Here is a 19,488-nt window from a genome sequence, read left to right on the forward strand (position 1 = left end):
ATAGTACAGAAGTCTTTCTATCATAATAACTACAAGGGTCACATTAGCAGTTTCTAGACTGCAGAACTTGAACAGAATGTTAAAATATATCTGTGAGCTTTTCAGTCCCTGGGTTTATGGTCAGCTCTTTTTCTGAAAGAGCTTGACCCTTTCCCACTCTCCTTCTGATCTTAAGTTTAAATTCAGGACAGTTTCTGCACTGTTTTCCATGCAGGTCAGAGGTGCAGAATATGTCATCTCCCTGTCAGGAAAGAAACCAACATTCGATGTGCAATGTATCTAAGAAGTATATCATATCAACATTTTCAGAGTTAAACTTTTCTCTGCTTTCAGTTAGGAGACATTGCCACAGTCATATTGGAAGCTTTACAGAAGACACCAGCTGTACAAATAAGAATTAATGTCTGCCAACATTACACTGCATTATTACTTCAGCCTTTTGGGGTATTTTAGCACTCGCACACTTGAATATCCTTCCTCCCTTGTGTCCATATAGATTGTAGACATGAAGAAACATTTGACAGCCTTTCCATTTTTACCTTTAAATCTTTATTAAGTTTGTGTGTTTTAGCAGAGATGTGGACAATATTGACAATATCTGTGAATATCCTCTTAGTTTTATTCATCCTTTTTTTAATACTCTTTATTAGTTTTATTCATTCTTAATGTTTATTCTTGTGTTCTCTTCTCATCAACTAAGACACCCCTCCCAGCTCTTTTTTTTCAATTCCAGCAGTCTCAAAAGCAACAGCCAAGAAAACCTTCATGTTTAAAGCTCCCTCAGATTGGAATAGTTTACCAGTTAATATGCCTTGTCTTCTTATTTCAGAACCATTTGCAACTGTCCATGATAACACTGCCTCATCATCAAAATTGTATTATTAAGGTTGTGTTTATATTTCACTGTCTTTGTTTATGACCTGTGAGTGGATAATCCACTCCATTTTATGTTCTGCCTTAAGTAGGATTATGTATGCCTTATCATCATTTGACATTAATAATTTTTTTTGCACTCTCCTGGCTCAACTCAAAAGACAGTAAAAGGGCTCAAATCATACCTCTCTGACAGATACCAGTTCATCAGCATAAACCACTGCAAATCCCCCACTGCTCCTCTCTCCCAAGGTGTTCCCCAAGGTTCAGTACTAGGTCCCCTCCTCTTCATGTACATGCTCCCCCTTGGTCACAACATCCACCGCCATGGACTCCAGTTTCACTGCTTTGCCGACGACATCAAACTCCACATCGCCACCAAAGCTATCACTCCTGCCATTCACTCAATCCTCACTGACTGCATCACAGACATAAAATCCTGGCTTCAAACCAACTTTCTCAAACTCAACTGCGACAAATCAGAAGTCATTATCATCGACCCCAAATCCATTATCAAATCCACCAACAACTTCTCCCTCACCATCGATGGCTCCACAGTGCTCCCTTCCCCCCACATTTGTCACCTTGGTGTCATCTTTGACCAAACCCTCTCCTTTAACAAACACATCAAACAAATCACCAAAACAGCCTTTTTCCACCTCAGAAACATCGCTAGACTACTGCAACAGTCTCCTCTGCGGGTCACCATCCAAAACACTTTTCGAAACTTCAATACATTCAGAACTCCGCTGCTCGACTTCTCACACACTCCCGCACCCAATACCACATCACCCCCGTTCTTCATAACCTCCACTGGCTCCCCATCCCCCAGTGTATCCACTTCAAACTCCTCATCCTCACCTGATAAGCCCTACATAACCTGGCTCCCCCCTACCTACCTGAGCCCCTCCACCAGCACACTCCCACCCACAGGAGGTCTGCCGATGCAAACCTCCTGTCCCCCCCCTTAGAGTACATTTCTGTAGTCTAAGACCCCCTTGAAAACAATATGACACATCTCAAGGGGTTATTCCTAATAAAGAATTTCAAATGAAAAGCACTGTCCACTACTATCATCACAGATTGTGCCTCCAGAGGGCCCATTACTGTTTGAGGCTTTTGTAATACATCCATGAAGAATGCATGACTAATCTATTTTTCTGTGTAGTTCTCCTTTGTGTGTAGAATTGAGTCCACGGTGGAAACATCCTATTAACCTCACCATACACATGTGTACTTGTTCATATGAGCACATTCATAAAAGCACAGACTGTAACACCTGAAGTATTCCGATTCTACTCCTTTCAAATCCCATTTCAGATTCTCCTACCCCTTGAAGTGTTTTGTGCCACTCTGCACTCTGCTGGTGGAGGACTGCTACAAAAGTTCAGTGTCTGCATTGTGTTAAGTTAAAGAACAAACACAGCTGGAATAAGTACACTTATTGGTAGGCCGGTATCCTTTTCAGAAGGAATATAAAGTGGCAAATACAAACAATTGACATCAAAAGTGTGTGCATTAACGAAATTAAGATTTCTACTATTAAGAAAAGTACATCAATCTATTTTATAAAAATGCAATTTTATGAATATCTCCACATTAAAGGATAACTCAAAAAACATAACTCTCAATTAGAGAGTAAATACTTACATTTTTTCTTTCTTTTGAAGGTTCTTCCTTCCTCCTGTAATATTATTTTTTATGTCTAATACCATGACCAAGAGCTTAGGGTTGTGAGGGGTGTGAGGGCAGAAAGGAAAGAGGAGGAGGCAGGAGAAAGGCTGGGGGAGGAAAGAGAGGTATAAGGCAGGAAGGAGCCAGGGAGCGAGGCTGGTTCCTTGATCCTGAGGAGGACGAGCCTCTGGGTGCCTTGCTGGTTTGGAGTCGGGATGAGGACTGATGTCCAAGTGTAGCATCGACCCATCTAAAAGGTGGAAAATAACAGCCTCAGATCCCTGCTCCACATCATGTTAACACACTGTTATACTGACTTTATTATTAAAAGTGACACATATGTCACATAGTGTCACATGTTCAATTTAGAGTTATATTACTTCTGTGAAGGAAAGTATTAATATTATGTTAGCAAAACAAGAAGAACGTGCTTTAAAAAAAACATAGAACTGTCATAGGTTAACATTTCTCCCACAATATAAATGCTCTGTGTTGCTGATGCAATTTTTAAGCACACACAGACATTGTAAGATATTTCCACTTTAAACTACAGCAATCCCATGAGCAGAGTCAACACACAAAGCTGAAGGGTACAAAATGTCTTACATCTGAATGTTTGACAGTACTTTGAGTCCAAGACGAATTTCCCAAAGGGGACAATAAAGTATAAAATACAGTTTGAAACCGGATTTGTAAACTCGTCAAAACGTTGAAAAAACAACACTTGATAAATTGGTTCCCAAACTTTTCAGCTTACGACCCCCAGGGGGTCAGAGACTGGGAGACTGGGAGACTGGGACCCCCCACCCCACACCGTCCCTGGAGGTGCTTAAGGCTCATAACGTAGCGCATAGCCACGCACACGCACTAGAAGGCTTATTCAAACACTGACAACACAAAAGAAAATACATAAAAATCAGTGACAGTAAAGAACAACAGGCGGTCTTTATTCAGCGACCTAGCACTTGAGCAATGCCACAGGGGAAATATTTTTTCCCTCAACATACCTCCTACAAGTTAAAGCATTGTTATCTCAGTGTGTTTACAGTATTGGCTCACATCCACAGAAATGTGGCGTGACCGGACGCCTGGTTTTAGAGAGACAGAGCCCTCTGCTGGCTCCGCTTCTGTACTGCACAGCTACACAACACAACAGCCGCAGCAGCAGCAGCAGCGTCTGTCTAGTTACCACCGGGACTGCCAGTCCTCAGAGGCAGTGTTTACAGCAATAAACTGTCACATACTAAGAGCGACAACCTGCTGACAAAATGGTGAGTCTGGCTATACAAGTCCGGGTGTAATTGTGTTTTATCCATTTAGAGCAGGAACATCTTCTTCTGTCACCCGCGCTACCTAATAACCTTTATGTAAAACTGTATCGATGTAGGTGCAACAAGCTGCCATGGAGCCTGACAGGTGAGAGAAACAGGTTTCTTAGCGATGCTAGACGGAGTTATATGATATGATAAAGACTCGGTATGTCATCAGCTTGATCATACGCAGCAGCATAAAGCTGAAGGGCTGTGGCCTTTACTGCGCGGTGCGCTCTACATCACTGTGACGTTCATAGCAAAGCCTCTGATATGAACCTACTGCAGCCGCATGATTACAGAAATATCAAGTTATTATACGGTGTTTAAGAGCCTGGCATGTTTGATACACATGTTGTGACGCAGCGCATTTGCAAACTGATAGTGGGTTGTTGCGTCATAACCGTATTTTACGGATATTAGATATAAGCCTAACATTAAATCAATACGTCATTGACATAAAGTGCTGCTGTGCATTTTACCGGAATGATGACTTTTAGTTCATGCTGAAAAAAATGTTTTTTTTTTCTTTTCAAGTAATAGTTTGTCGCCCTACGCACATACCTTATGAGATTGTTGGATGTGAGAACACCTCCTTAAAAAATAAAAAGTTCATTCTGACTTAAAATGACTAACGATTGTTTCTTTAGTCTTTGTGGATGTCTCGACTTCCTTATTGTGTTATTTTACTTTTATATATTGTGAGCTGAATTAATTCAACATGCTAGTGCTTATAGTAAAGAATAAAACGTCCTTGTTTTTCTCCATGTTAACAACTTAATTTATCATGCAAAAGCCCACACCGGTCTCAAGTAAAAATGACTAAATGTCTCTGTCAGACAATAACACAAACTGCTCTAAAAGATGCCTTTATATTTATTTATTTTTTGCTTATATGCTTTTTTAACACATAATTGTAGACTCTGTGTATTATATGGTCCTGGAGGATTTTTCCTACTTTACCCATGTAAATTTGACCTTCATATTAATATTTTTGGATACATTTGGGGTATGAAATCAGTACATGTTCTTCACATGTTATTGTGAAATGGTAAAGCATAGCTCACATTGCTGCAGTATGAGTGGTGACTCAGTACTTCCTGATCTGTTGCTTACTTTGACACCAGAAGGTAAAGTCTTAATGTGTTGACCTCTCTCTTCCTGACAGATTCAGTTACCAACAAGTCTTTCTTTTTATAACGCTGCTTGGAATAAGATCTGGTAGTGGACATAAATAAATGTCCACTAACGATGAATAAAATGTGCCTCTCTGCTGGTTGTAAATTCATCTATGTGACCTCTCACCTCAGGTTAACTTCACTGTGGATCAGATCCGTGCCATCATGGACAAGAAGTCCAATATCAGGAACATGTCTGTGATTGCCCACGTGGATCATGGGAAATCCACACTGACGGACTCGCTGGTGTCCAAGGCAGGGATCATTGCTTCATCCAGGGCCGGAGAGACGCGTTTCACAGACACGCGCAAAGACGAGCAGGAGCGCTGCATCACCATCAAGTCAACGTACGTTGTGTAGAGAAGTGGGTTTAGAAACAGCTCTGTCTGTTATGAGCAACCTGATAACGGCGGCAGTTTGAAATCTGAAGTATTTCTCTGTTAAAAATAATGTTCAAGAGTAAATAAGCAAAAAATAATAATAATTAGATGAAGACAGATTATATTCTATAAGGTTTAAAACCCAAACAATTCTGCCTCATTGGTACTGTGTGAGTGTTATTTGATTAGATTGATCAATAACACAAGATGATCATCCCCATCAGTGTGTGAATGAGTAGGTGTGACATGCAGTGTAAAAAGAGTTTTGAGTAGTCAGAAGACCAGAAAAGCGCTATACAAGCTCAGTTCCATTTACCTTCTTTTATCAACACTGATTGGTGCTGTAGAATGACATCACTATTTTCCGTATGAAGCCCCGCCCACTTCCAACAAGTGAAAAGAAAAGAGAAAACCGCGCAGACAAAAATAAATAAAAGTTTTCACTAAGGCAAAAATAAAAGTGTGTATGTTGGAATAAACCATTCATAGTGAGATGCTGATTGAAAAAAAGGTTTTCTGTGCCTTTAAATAACAATGCCCGAATTGTTCAGGATCCCTTAACTGAGTTTTCTCTGGAGAAAACTTCAGCAATAAATTATAAATGTTGATTTTGGTTACAGTTACGCCATGGTCTGAGACCACAAGACTCTGTTAGGTTCACATGAAGATGGTAAAAAGTTGCATCAGTTAAAGCACTAGCACTGAAATTTGCTGATACCGCTCCGGATGAGCCAGCATTTGAACAGGGACATTTCTCAGCAATTCTGCTCCATTTAAGAAGCGTCTGACTCATCGGAGACCAGTATCATGATGACTCAGTTTGGGAATTCATTTGGTTGAACTTTATTTTACATATTCTGGACAACCCCCCCCCCCCCGCCCCCCTTCCTGTCCCCTCTCTCTTATTCAGGGCCATCTCTCTGTACTATGAGCTTGAAGAGAGCGACTTGGCGTTTATCAAGCAGTGCAAAGACGGAAACGGCTTCCTTATCAACCTCATTGATTCTCCAGGTCATGTCGACTTCTCCTCTGAAGTCACTGCTGCCCTCAGGGTGACTGACGGAGCCCTGGTGGTGGTGGACTGTGTCTCAGGTAACGATTTAGTGATCCCCTCCCCTTCCTTTACTTTTCACAGTGACTCACCTATTTGTGTCCTCCGACAGGTGTGTGTGTGCAGACTGAGACGGTACTGCGGCAGGCCATCGCTGAGCGCATCAAGCCGGTTCTGATGATGAATAAAATGGATCGGGCGCTTCTTGAGCTGCAGCTGGAGCCAGACTCGCTCTTTCAGACGTTTCAGCGAATTGTGGAGAATGTCAACGTCATTATCTCTACCTATGGAGAGGACGAAGGAGGACCCATGGGGAACATCATGGTGAGGCAGATGCATAAACACCACTCAAAGAAACAAACAAATGTTGCAGTACGTTTATTTCAAAGCATACCTAATAAAACTTGGGTAAAGCATACGTTACCATTTCCCCCTTAGATCGACCCTGTTATTGGTACCGTTGGGTTTGGCTCTGGCCTCCATGGATGGGCTTTCACCTTGAAGCAGTTTGCTGAGATGTACGTGGCCAAGTTCACAAAAGGGGAATCGAAGCTTGGTTCAGCAGAGAGATGTAAGAAGGTGGAGGACATGATGAAGAAACTGTGGGGAGAAAGGTAAACATTGCCGAAGTAAACTTTTATATCACTGTAGCTTCAACCAGAGGACAATAGGAAAAACAAGTTTTGTTTTTAGATTTTCTCACAAACATCTAAAAGTTTGCATAATTGTTTTACTTCAATCTTTCGCACAATTACATCACGATTTGAAGCTCAATGTCGACAAATTGATTGTCATGATCTTGTACTATATTCATGCGCAGATACTTTGATCCAAATGCTGGCAAATTCAGTAAGTCTGCCACCGGTCCTGATGGCCAGAAACTTCCTCGCACCTTCTGCCAGCTTGTTTTGGACCCCATCTTTAAGGTAAATGGAGTATAAAAAAAAAGACATAAACCCAAAATACATGAGTCAGGACTTCATATTTCTAATTACCTGGGACATATTGCAATAAAAAAAATGCTCCTCAATAGATTACAATTTCCTGGAAGACACTAAGATTTGACTTCTGCCAGTATTGTTGAACTTCTCTACAAAAAAAAAGAAGCTACCAGAATAATACAAAATATCACACGGATTTGCACAGGCTTTAAAAAGGTTGACTTAAAAAAAGAAAATAAATCAAATTCTTTTCACCTTGGTGTTTTCTTATTGCCCTCTTAGGTGTTTGATGCGATCATGAATTTCAAGAAGGACGAGACAGCAAAACTCATTGAAAAGCTGGATGTCAAACTGGACACGGAGGACAAGGAGAAAGAGGGGAAGCCCCTGCTGAAGGCCGTAATGCGTCGCTGGCTGCCTGCCGGAGAGGCTCTGCTCCAGATGATCACCATCCACCTGCCGTCCCCCGTCACTGCACAGAAATACCGCTGTGAGCTGCTTTATGAAGGGCCAGGAGACGACGAGGCTGCCATGGGTCAGTGGAACATTTTCACACCATCAACTTCTCCCACTGGAGAAAAAAAATATATAAAAAGGGTTTTTAAATTAAATAATCACAGCAACTTGTAAGATTTAATTTGTATATTTAATACCCATGACTTACTGTGTCTGCTGTCTTCTCAGGTATCAAAAACTGCGATCCTAAAGCTCCTTTGATGATGTACATTTCAAAGATGGTCCCAACTACTGACAAGGGCCGTTTCTATGCTTTTGGCCGAGTATTCTCCGGCTGTGTGTCCACCGGCCTGAAGGTGCGCATCATGGGGCCAAACTACACCCCCGGAAAGAAGGAGGATCTTTACGTCAAACCCATCCAGAGGTGAGCCGGTTTCTGTTTAAACCCACCAACAGAGAATTGAGAGGAAAGAAAAAGGAGTAGTCATTTCATGCATTTCTTGTGATCCTTTTGTTAAAATAAAAATGTCTATAACTTCCTCATATACATGTCCTTCTTTTCCTCCATCCAGGACCATTCTGATGATGGGTCGGTATGTGGAGCCCATTGAAGATGTCCCATGTGGCAACATTGTTGGTCTTGTTGGAGTAGACCAGTACCTGATTAAGACAGGAACCATCACCACCTATGAACAAGTAGTGTATTGATTTTTTACTCATGTACGGTTATTGACCAAATGCCTATTGATTGGTAGAAGTAAAAACACTAAAAGAAAAAGTCCTTTAGCTGGCTCTCTGTGTCCACAGTCCCACAACATGAGGGTGATGAAGTTCAGTGTGAGTCCTGTGGTCCGAGTCGCTGTGGAGGCCAAGAACCCTGCTGACCTACCCAAGCTGGTAGAGGGTCTGAAGCGTCTGGCCAAGTCTGACCCCATGGTGCAGTGCATCATCGAGGAGTCTGGGGAGCACATCGTCGCTGGAGCGGGAGAGCTCCACCTAGAGATCTGCCTCAAAGACCTGGAAGAGGACCACGCCTGCATTCCACTGAAGGTGAGACGTGTAAAACATAGATTTTTTTTTCATCTTAGGTGACACATAGTGTTTTTATTCTGACCCTGACCTTCATCGCTTTCCAGAAATCAGACCCAGTCGTGTCTTACAGAGAGACAGTGATGGAAGAATCAAACCAGATGTGTCTTTCCAAGTCCCCCAACAAGCACAATCGTCTCTTCATGAAGTCCCGCCCTTTCCCCGACGGCCTGGCTGAAGACATTGAGAAGGGGGAAGTCACCGCTCGGCAGGAGCTAAAGGCACGCGCTCGTTACCTTGCCGACAAATATGAGTGGGAGGTGACAGAAGCCAGGAAGATCTGGTGCTTTGGTCCAGACGGGTCAGGGGCTAACCTGCTGATTGACATGACGAAGGGGGTTCAGTACCTCAACGAGATCAAGGACAGTGTGGTTGCTGGTTTCCAGTGGGCGACCAAGGAGGTGGGTGGCAGTTAAAAATTGACAGAAAGTTTTAATTAACTGTTCAAATGATACTTGTATTCTCCTGAGAATATTCTTATCAGTTCCGGTCTTCATCCTGCAGGGGGCTCTATGTGAGGAGAATTTGCGCGCCGTTCGCTTTGACATTCATGATGTTACACTGCACGCCGACGCCATCCACCGTGGTGGAGGACAGATTATCCCAACAGCCCGTAGAGTCCTGTACGCCTGCCAGCTCACTGCTCAACCTCGACTCATGGAGCCTGTTTACCTGGTGGAAATACAGGTGTGTAAGGAGGCCTTTGACCTCCAAAACAAAGTGTTAAATCTAAAGTGAAGCTATCTACAAAGGTTTTGAGGACTGACGTGAGAAAGTTCAGACTATCAAATTGACTGTTCTGTTTAAGGACTGAGAGCTACTTTACTCCTCGTCTACGTTATGTATGAAAGGTCTGATACCTCTTCATAATACATGTCTGTTGTGCCTCTTGTCGGTGCAGTGCCCAGAGCAGGTGGTCGGCGGGATCTACGGTGTGCTGAACAGGAAGCGGGGTCACGTGTTTGAGGAGTCCCAAGTCATAGGCACTCCCATGTTTGTGGTGAAAGCCTACCTCCCTGTCAACGAGTCCTTTGGTGAGTTTGAGTTCTTTACATTTCCTCTGATTAAGAAAAGGAACAGGGTCAAACAGGTGTAGACTTTAACTTATTTGATCTTTCCTTGCCTCTAGGGTTCACAGCTGACCTGCGTAGTAACACTGGAGGACAGGCCTTCCCCCAGTGTGTGTTTGATCATTGGCAGATCCTCCCGGGAGACCCCAGCGACGCCACCAGCAGACCTTTCAGCGTTGTTGCTGAAATTAGGAAGCGTAAAGGTCTGAAAGAGGGCATTCCTGCACTTGACAACTATTTGGACAAACTCTAAAAACTGACCGGGGTTATTAAATACCAAATGAATCTCCAAACCCTACCCCATGGGCACTTTAATAAAGATACATTGCACAAATTGTTTTGACTTTGAGTCAGGAGCAGAAACAAAGCTGAACCCTTTGTTGTTAGCTAGTGGAAGCAACAATGCTTTTTCATTTCACAGCTACAGAACACCAAGTGCCTAGGGTGAGGGTTTTGGCGAGCAATTAAATCAAAAGTTTTCCTTGTTTCTTCTATTCCTCCACATCATCCCCCTCCCCTCCAACTCATCTACAAGGATGGGCCTGTTCAGTGCACTGTGATACTGCTGCTGCTGCAATAATGCCTATGTAAAGGGATCATGGGCAGATTAAACCATGGAAATCACAATAAAAGGTGTCAAGTCAAACTCCCTGGATTGGTCCCTTTTTTCACTGGATATATTTTATAAAGACGTTCAGCTTGTGATGACAATTCCTTGATTATTCACTTTGTGATTTAGAGTAGAACAGACTACGGCTACAACCAGGAGCCTATTAGCGTAGCTTCACACAGGATAGGGAAACAAAATCCATCTGCCCACAACTCTAAGACATACCAGACATTACCATATTCAGGTGCTTTACTTATGCACAAATGCACAAGTGCTAAATCAACAATTGGCAGTTTTAGAGGGATTTTTTCTATAACAGGAAGGAAGTCAGAACAATTAGAAAACAAATAGTCCTGAATAAAATATTTGGTTTGAGTTCTTTAGAGGGGAAAAATTATTTATTTGTAGTTGGCTATAAAATAATTGATAAATCAAAATGTTCATACAAAAAATGATTTCTCATTATAAAAAAGCAGTACTGTAAGCTGTTATGCTTCAAGATTGATAATAATTAATATTCTAACATTTTTATTACCTTTTCATTTATTTCCCCATCATCTGCATTTTTTAAAAGCCTCATACATCATTCATTCCATACATAATGACTGTTTTTAGTCTTTAGAAAACTAAACTAAACTTATTCCTGTTTTTTTCTCTCTCCAAAAAACAAGCACCATAGTACTTTTTCCTCACTCTTTAATCAATAGTTATTTCAAGTTACATATAATGTTAATAAATGCCACTTTAATATACAACCCTCTGACCAAGAGGGAAAGCCCCTCCGCCCACACTCTTAAAAACAAAGCTAGAATGAAACATATCTGAAGAGTTAGTGTGCATCCATAGAACAGCGAATGAACATATGCAAGGCCGAGAAGTGCAAGGTATCTTGAGTATAGGCAACTACCAAGCAAGGACACAAGATATCACAGATTGTACTGTATGTAGAAACCCCAACAAAATGTCTTACCATTATCAAGTTGTTAAGCTTAAAATGAAGAATGGTTCAAATTCACCAAGAGTTCGTAAAGCCGCTGGGGTTTATGGTACTTACAGCTGATGAAGAATTGTGAAATGCTGGTCACTACTCATTGGTGATGAGGAGCTTCGCTTGGCAAATCTGATAATCTGTACATTCATACATTTGCAGCTCTCTTTTGCATTGATGCTGTGGCGTACAGAAAGGGGAATTGTACAGCTTAATTAGAATTCAGTGTCAAGTCTTATGCTGCTATCCACAGCATCGATATTGATACTGTGAATTATCTGAGAGGCTCCTCCCTCCTTCTCTCCTTCCCTTGTGGAGTCACTTACAGTCATGTCTGATTCAGAGACTTGCATTATACGACACAAAGGGATAAAGGAAGCCAGTAGAAAGAGAGAGAGAGCATCTCAAATGACGAGCTACACCCCATGTAGTGACCTACATCGCTTAATGGCTACTTGACCTCCAGTGTGGTCAGCAGTTGCTCACTACATGGAGGGAGCAGTATAATGTCTGAGAGTTTTAGTCCCCAGTAGGGCTGCTGAGGAGTGGCCCCCCCGAGCTGGTGTCATGTTCTCGTCACATTTGATGGAAGATAGCTGGTATATGAGGGGCGACTATGTGTAGAAGATCACCTCAGGAATCTGTCCGTCCTCTACTGAAGTGCCGTTGTTGTTGCCCGCTGCGTAACAGAAGGTGAAACACGTCTTTGTGCCAGTGGATGATGACTCGTGCGTTACCTTACGCATTCCCTTAGTCCCATAATGAGAGTCTGGACCCTGCAGGACAGAGAGAGGGAGGTTTAATTAACTGCAGGAGCTTGTTGCAGAGTGACAGTTTAGATATTCTCAACGTAATGCAGTGAGAAAAGAAACCAGAGCTCAAGTTGTTCAGAAGCAATTAAATATTCAAGGGAGGCTTCTCAACTGTGAATATGTGTTTGTGGTCTTTGTCTTCAATTATAGATAAACTTAGATTTTTTGACTGCTGTAATCATAAATAGGCATATTAGTGGCACAGGGCAAAAAGGCAGGAAAATATACACAGCTCAGAGTAGTGTGGGTCTCATATCAACATTTTTACTGCACAAATAGAGAACATAAAATGATGTTTAGGTGTAATGACGATGACCTCTTTATTTGTGCATCTGGTAACAATTCACATCAAGGATGTTAATCCGTCTTCATATATTTACAAACCACTGGACTGTTTGAGCACAATTTCGGCACAGTAACATTTATAGTGAATATCTCGAGCTTTTGACAGTACAGTGAAAAAGTAGTTTTGTATCCCATTACTAGAATTATCAGTTTTAATATATGCATAAAAGCAAATTCAGCTGATTGCAGAATTGTTTTATGTCTTTAAATCATACATAACGGCAGAGAAATGACAGAAAGTGACACATTGACTGTCAGATGATAATTTGTAACACTTTTAATTTACAGTTTAAGACAAAACATTGAAAAAGTATCTGCAGGTTTATCCCCAAGATATAATCACAGATGTAAACTGAGGAGTCACATACCTTCAGTGTAGCGCAGGCAGTGTAGTTGACGTTGGGTAATATCTCCACTGGTTCTTTGAACATGACTCTGAAGGTGTTGGCTGACCCATCACAGCTGAAGCCTGTATCATTCTGACCAAGCACTGTGTTACTGTCTGTGTGAATGATCTGCAGCGAGACAAAAAAAACACACAAATCTAAAATACAGGGATGTGATTGACAAATTACAAAAAAGCAGGAAAATATGTTTTACAAACGTGGTGTTATTGTGTTCCTGCACTGTATTAGTCATTTTCTAAAGCTGTAGCTGTATACAAGTAGCTAATGTAGTTCTGTGGGAGAGAACTGGATTAACTCTAGTTGTGTTTATGCCACTTAGAATGGCAAAAAATGAACATTCAAACATGAACCAGAATGTGATTCATCCCTGTGACAATGTGACTTTAATTGAGTTTTACATGAATGTTGACTTTGATTACTGGAGGGGTGAGTTGACTGTATGTTGCATAGAGTTTTAAAAAGTTCCACGATTTATTTATTTAGAGCAGATTAGCCTCGTGTAGGGATGCTTGTTATCGATCATGTGGTAAATTTAATGGAGTGCAGAGGAACACCAGCAGCAACACACTGCACTAAAACAATTTAAACAACGCTTAAAAAGTTCAAATTTAACAAATGACATCGCACCTCAATCTTTAAATCTAAGGAGGAACATTACAGTGGATGCTCTTTTTCTGATCACCTGCAGAGCAAACAAACACTTCCTGCAACATGAACTTGAGGGGTGGAGAGCAGGGGCAGATTGCTGTCGTATTCAGTCAAGTAAAAATAATTTAAAAACAGTTGGCAGATATATTTAAGTGGCTGTATACCTGGGTGGTCTATCTTGTGGGCTTATATTTCAGGTCGGAAAATCAGGGATTCGTGACATATCCGAAAGAATCACATTCTTGAAAACATATTTTAACATTCCCTAAAACAGTGAAACAGGACACAAAACTTCTTAGCAGGTTGAGTCCACACCTGTATGTTAACTTGGTAGTCTGTGGGTCCGTGTATAGAGCCATAGAGACCGAAGCCAACCACAAATATCCTTCTGTTTACTGAGAACCTGAAAAGAAAAAAAGGAGCATGAATTCATCAACAACAGAGAAGTTATGATGGTTAACTGTGTCAAATTTTAGGTTCAATTTGTTATTTGTCTTAGTGTGTTTTCTTTAGTAGTTCTCTTCTCTCACTTGTCACAAGAGGAAAAGCAAAGGTGAAAAAAAACACAAAAAAATGTGAATTCATTCAGCCATGCCAGCTTTTATTTGCTTAATGTTTCATATACTTTACTCCTGATTGGAGGTCTGCAGTCACAACAGGCTTGAGAGATTTCCACTTTTGTTCTAATACAGTAATTCCCAACTCATGAGCTGTGATCATGTATCTTAATAGGGGTGATTGTTGTTAGCTGGCTGAGTGAGACTAACATGGTTGTAGGGGACATTAAACATCATGACGTCAAAAAACAGGGGCATGTGAAGTTTCCAGGTGATTGAGTTCAAATTTCCAAAATCACATGTTGATTTGTGGGGAATATTTTGCCGAAATAATGTGTAGTATTACAAAGGTTTGCATGCCACAAAGCTTATTTTCTACATTAATCCAAATCCACAGTAAAAATCAGATTAACTTTTTGTTAAGAATATCCTGGCAATGCTTCGATTTAGGACTACAAATAGAAGCACTCAATGACTACATAATCCATGTAGGCTTTTAACATATTGTAGCAAACCACATCTTTGATGCTCAGTATTCTGATCTTTGATGATAGGATAACAGATTATTTTACAGGCCTCTTAAATGTGTGTTCTAATAAATACAAGCCGCTTGCTTATATGAAAGAGTACAATACAGATATGGTCAAACTGAATAATGTATTATCTGTTCTTACAACCTGACTTAATACAAGTCTTTCACTGAGTCTCTCAGTTTAAGTTGGAGAGAAGAAGGGACATGTGTAAATGCAGCAAATGTTTTTTTTCACTAAAAGAACTGTTCTTGTTTTACTTTATCATACCTGGCTGGAACTCTGGAAGTGGACTTTAATTGACTTAACTGTACGTTTTTTACTTTACTATAAGCAAATTACAATAAAACAACAAAAATTTAGCAAATGGCTAAATGTTTATTAAGAAACAGATTCAAATAAATGTGCTTTAAAGAAAGAAAAGAAAGATGAAGAGGCGATAAATAGATCTTTAAAAGCTCTGCTCCTCACTCACCGTATGCGGTCGCTTGTCCCGCTGTAACCCCAGCGGCTCTCCACCTGCCCAAACCGGGTGATACTGCACTCCTTCCCGCGGAGGCAGCAGCGGGGCCGGTCAATGAATTCTACACGAGGCTTTGGGTTGACTGTGAAGTGGAGGAAGAGACTCACCACCTCTCTGTCAGTCAGAATACTGGACTGGGCTGGACCTGAGGGGACAAGGACAAGACACTGAGTCAGGGTCAAGGGTCTGAAGCATCGGATGTGTTTTTAAACAAATGCTGTGGAAGTAAACTATAGAGATGGTTTCATTTGGATTCTTGTGACCTGCAGCAAACTCCTCAATGGTCATGAGAGGGAAGCGGATAAGTGTTAGAGCTTTGCCCAGGACTTTGCGCTTGTTTTCAGGCGTGGGCTGCAGCTGCTGCCTGTGGGCTTCTGCCTCCGCCCAACGCACCGCAGCACCAAACAAACGCACCTCCCTCACCCCAAGAGTATCTCGCTCCAACACTGCCACCAATGTATCTAAGAGAGGGGGAGACGAGAAAGCCATGTTTAGTTACACCAATATCCTAAATTACAACATGAAGCAATATGACAACATTCACAAGGCTACATTACCCGGATCTATGTCTGTAAAGCCTTCAGCAGCGAGAGCATCTCCAGTGTTCTTATCAATGTTTTCTAGACAGAGGCTGGCAAGCTGAGGCTCGTCAAACAAGCGGGCCTGAAACAAAAATACACCACACAGTTATAAGACCACAATTATACTACACGGCCTTGTTAGAGAACAAAAAACAAGTTCACTCAAAAGAATGACAGAAGTATTACTTTTCAGAAACACACTTGTTCTATGTTGGTAGGGCAGGGTGTAAAACCTTAAAGCTCTCACTACTTTTTTTAAACACACCAAAAGGTGTTATTTTTTGTTAAATAAGTGAACAGTATCTGAAGAAATAACAATTTTGTCCATTATAGACTCATGTTTATTTAGAAAAGTTTTATTTGGCTGCTTGTGTGTAGAGGGCAACTAGCAAAAAAAATTGTGAACATATGATTTGTAATTTCTCAAAATAAGCTATCCTATAATTATTGCTTTGGTAAACCAATAATCTGCTTTTGTATCAGCACCAGTCTCATGAAGTAAAAGGCGTAACCCTTTTCTTGGTTTAAAATTTCAACTCTTTTGTATACTGACATGTTTATTTGAAAAATAAATATATATTGAGTTTTAGGGCAAAAAAACGTAAAGCTGCAGTTTTTGACCATATGGATGGAGTCATTAAAATCAGCCTTTAAAAAACACTGAATGGCAAACAGGAACTCATAGTTGTTGGAAGACAGACCTGTGTGAGCAGCATAAAGGCATTGTCTGCTCTCAGGTTCTTCTTTAGGAACTCCACACAGTGAGCCTCCAGGGCTGGCACTGCGTACTTTTTGGCTGTGTATAGTGTAGTCATCACTGTCTCGGGACCAATCTGGACCTCATCGGAGTAGAGAAACCTGCAAGACAACCACAAGTTATACAAGACTTTACCTTCTAACTGTGGCCCACAATTCACAAGGTTGTGCATGTACACAATAACGAAAAAATAATAATACATTTTAAAATTGATGTTGCATTGTCTGGTCTTAATTTTAGCTGCTGATTGATGTGTTTTTTTTTTTTCTAATGTGGATGAACAGTTGAAAGATAAAGAAAAACACAGGCCCGATTTCAGGACGTACATCTGCGTTTCTGGCAGGATGTCAGACAGAACTTACTTCAGCAGGGCCAGAAAAGCAGCTGGTTCCACATCAGGAAGCTCAATTTCAGTTGAGGTCGTCGCCATCCCGCCGTTAAACATGGCATCAAACACAGCGCTGCCCACGGCCAGAACAAACCTGACAATGTCAACAATGTCAACAATCAGCGACAACAAGCCAGAGCTTCAGTGTTTGCACTTTACAGTCTGAGTGAGCTAAAGTTTTCAAGGCTGTTATAGTTAATCCTCTTACCTGTGTGCAGGTATCCTCTGAACCCCCATTCCTTTGCCCACTAAAAAATGAACGTCACTGAGCACCTCGTTGTTAAACAGGAAAGCGAACCTCTCCTTCACGGTGCTCTTCGTCGCCTGCCAATTGTACACCGGCTCTCGGTACACCAGCACGGACGCAGCCGCCGGAGTGGCGGTGGGCGCTGCCGCCTGGGGCGCGTTGGACGCTGCAGTAGTTGCCATGTTGGACGCCGGGGTGGCCATGGCTCCGGCTGCCGCAGCACCTGCCGCAGCGGACTGCTGCAGGGAGTTCTGCGCAGTCGGCGGAGCTCCGGTTGCAACGCCGTTGCTGTCTCCCCCGCCAGGCCCTAGCTGCGGGTTGGGGCGTCTCGCAGCCCCCTGTGCTCCCCCGGTCGCCCCAACCGCTCCGCCGTTGGTTGCTGGCATGGAGAAAACGCTGTTGCTGGGCTGGCTGTTTCCCAAAGGACCCGGACCGGAGAAATTAAGGCAGGGAGGCCTGCCGCTGTTGTCCCCAGCAGCCATCTTGAACCTAGCGTAGGCGTAAACAAGGAATTTCATTGCTTAGTTTATTTCTGGTAGTGTCATAGTCATAGCTGCCTTTGCTGCCCTCTGGCGTTTATCAGTGGTAGCACACTACAAGGTGCTCTCAATCAAACACTATGAATAACATAACACGTCTAGATATCTCTTTATAGTTGGTATTAACTCAAATTAATTAAGAAAAGATAAATAGTATCTTGTTTTAGTACCAATATTGAGGAATGTGTAAAGCCTGTCAAATTAAGGCCAAACTTGGTGGATTTAGTGCTCATCACAGATCTCTATCCCCAAATTTTAGGTCACATTTGAACCCTTTATTATTTTAAAGACACTGTAGTAAAGACAGTGTTAACCTTTCACACAACATACCAAAGAGAATTAACTGTCATTACTTAGGCTACTATGTAGTATATCTGTTAGTTTAACTAAAAATAAAATAGGATCTGATGACAAAAGTAAGTGTTTTAGTGTCAAGCAAATAAAAATAATTAATGACTATAGCAATCGTGTAAAATGTAGTGAAGCATTTAGTATGCAAATTAGACAAAAATGGTTGTCTAAGTGTGCATTGAATAACTAATGAGCAGCAAAACTATTTATATGCAACTTAACCTGTTTTTCTCAATGGCTAGCATGAAGGAAAACAAGATAAAAAAAAAAACATTCCTTGACTAAGTATTACATTTTATTATATTAAACTTGACAAATTGTTGAAGTATACTGTCAGGTCTGTTGACTTTTTCACTGGAGTCAACAGACCTGAACAGAAAACCAATTTTGCTTGAGGCTTCCCAGTACTGTTAGTTCAAGAGTCAAAGGAAAAGCATTAAAACAATAAATGAAAAATAAAACCACTTGTACATTTGTCCTTTATGAAAGATTAATTAAATTGAAATGTATGAGGCAAAATATAAAGCTTGGGCATCATATGTATGGGCCTTTATTTCCAGTAGGCTTTTGATATTGCTTAATGATAATTTTGTTTGCAATGTTTTTTTTTACTAAATTATTATTATCATGGCCATGGATGACCTGACACTAAGAACAATACAATGATGCCCTTTTGTTTTTAGGCCAACCAGTAACGTAGGTATAAACAAATCTTAATGTCTACCCTTCTTCTTGAAACATTTCTGTTGAAATGCAGTGAAAAACATTCAAATAGTTCAGCAGAGTGTAAGCTTTTCATGTGTAGCAAAACAGAACTATTGGAAACGCTCGATATTACACCAGGAGCCTAATAGAAATGATAGCCTACATCTTTATTTTTTATTAATTTAATTTGACTAAGGCTGTTAATAAATCAATATTTTTGTTTATTTATTTGATTGTTTATTTGGGACAGAGGATGTTATTGAACATCTGTAGCCTATAAAACACACAGGGTGTTTATTTGCAAGAGCTACCACGTTAAGAACAGATACAAACATGTCAGTCTGCATGTTGCACAATGTAGGAGAGCTACTTTAATGATGCACGATATAATTGTCCAGTTGAAAATGTACAAGGCCACATTTTGCTTTGTAACTTTCGAAACAATGAATGGGATTCCTCTTCGCCATCACTGAGTGCG

At 41.1% G+C, this 19,488-nt stretch overlaps 2 protein-coding genes and 1 long non-coding RNA gene across 3 annotated transcripts; 1 reads left to right on the forward strand and 2 right to left on the reverse strand.

Moving 5' to 3' along the window:
* Window positions 1-582: 582 nt before the first annotated feature.
* On the reverse strand, window positions 583-6,687 carry LOC132979021 (uncharacterized). Its single transcript, XR_009674007.1, has 2 exons — window positions 6,559-6,687; window positions 583-2,797 (listed from the first exon to the last, which is right to left on the reverse strand). It is a non-coding gene; the product is annotated as an uncharacterized LOC132979021 (long non-coding RNA).
* Window positions 3,669-10,668, forward strand: LOC132979018 (elongation factor 2b). The gene is made up of 14 exons (XM_061044460.1): window positions 3,669-3,818; window positions 5,168-5,382; window positions 6,326-6,507; window positions 6,579-6,790; window positions 6,905-7,080; window positions 7,287-7,392; window positions 7,690-7,942; window positions 8,092-8,287; window positions 8,436-8,559; window positions 8,671-8,913; window positions 9,000-9,353; window positions 9,457-9,639; window positions 9,854-9,986; window positions 10,082-10,668. The coding sequence occupies exons 1-14, from the start codon at window positions 3,816-3,818 to the stop codon at window positions 10,273-10,275; spliced, it is 2,574 nt and encodes an 857-aa protein (XP_060900443.1). The 5' UTR covers window positions 3,669-3,815; the 3' UTR covers window positions 10,276-10,668.
* A 643-nt stretch (window positions 10,669-11,311) lies between these two features.
* LOC132979019 (BTB/POZ domain-containing protein 2) lies at window positions 11,312-17,944 on the reverse strand. The gene is made up of 9 exons (XM_061044461.1): window positions 17,377-17,944; window positions 17,143-17,262; window positions 16,725-16,881; window positions 16,000-16,105; window positions 15,706-15,903; window positions 15,395-15,587; window positions 14,148-14,235; window positions 13,146-13,292; window positions 11,312-12,396 (listed from the first exon to the last, which is right to left on the reverse strand). The coding sequence occupies exons 1-9, from the start codon at window positions 17,931-17,933 to the stop codon at window positions 12,235-12,237; spliced, it is 1,728 nt and encodes a 575-aa protein (XP_060900444.1). The 5' UTR covers window positions 17,934-17,944; the 3' UTR covers window positions 11,312-12,234.
* Between the last annotated feature and the right edge of the window lie 1,544 nt (window positions 17,945-19,488).

Source organism: Labrus mixtus, chromosome 8 (genome assembly GCF_963584025.1).
Source record: "Labrus mixtus chromosome 8, fLabMix1.1, whole genome shotgun sequence".
NCBI classification, from domain to species: Eukaryota; Metazoa; Chordata; class Actinopteri; order Labriformes; family Labridae; genus Labrus; species Labrus mixtus.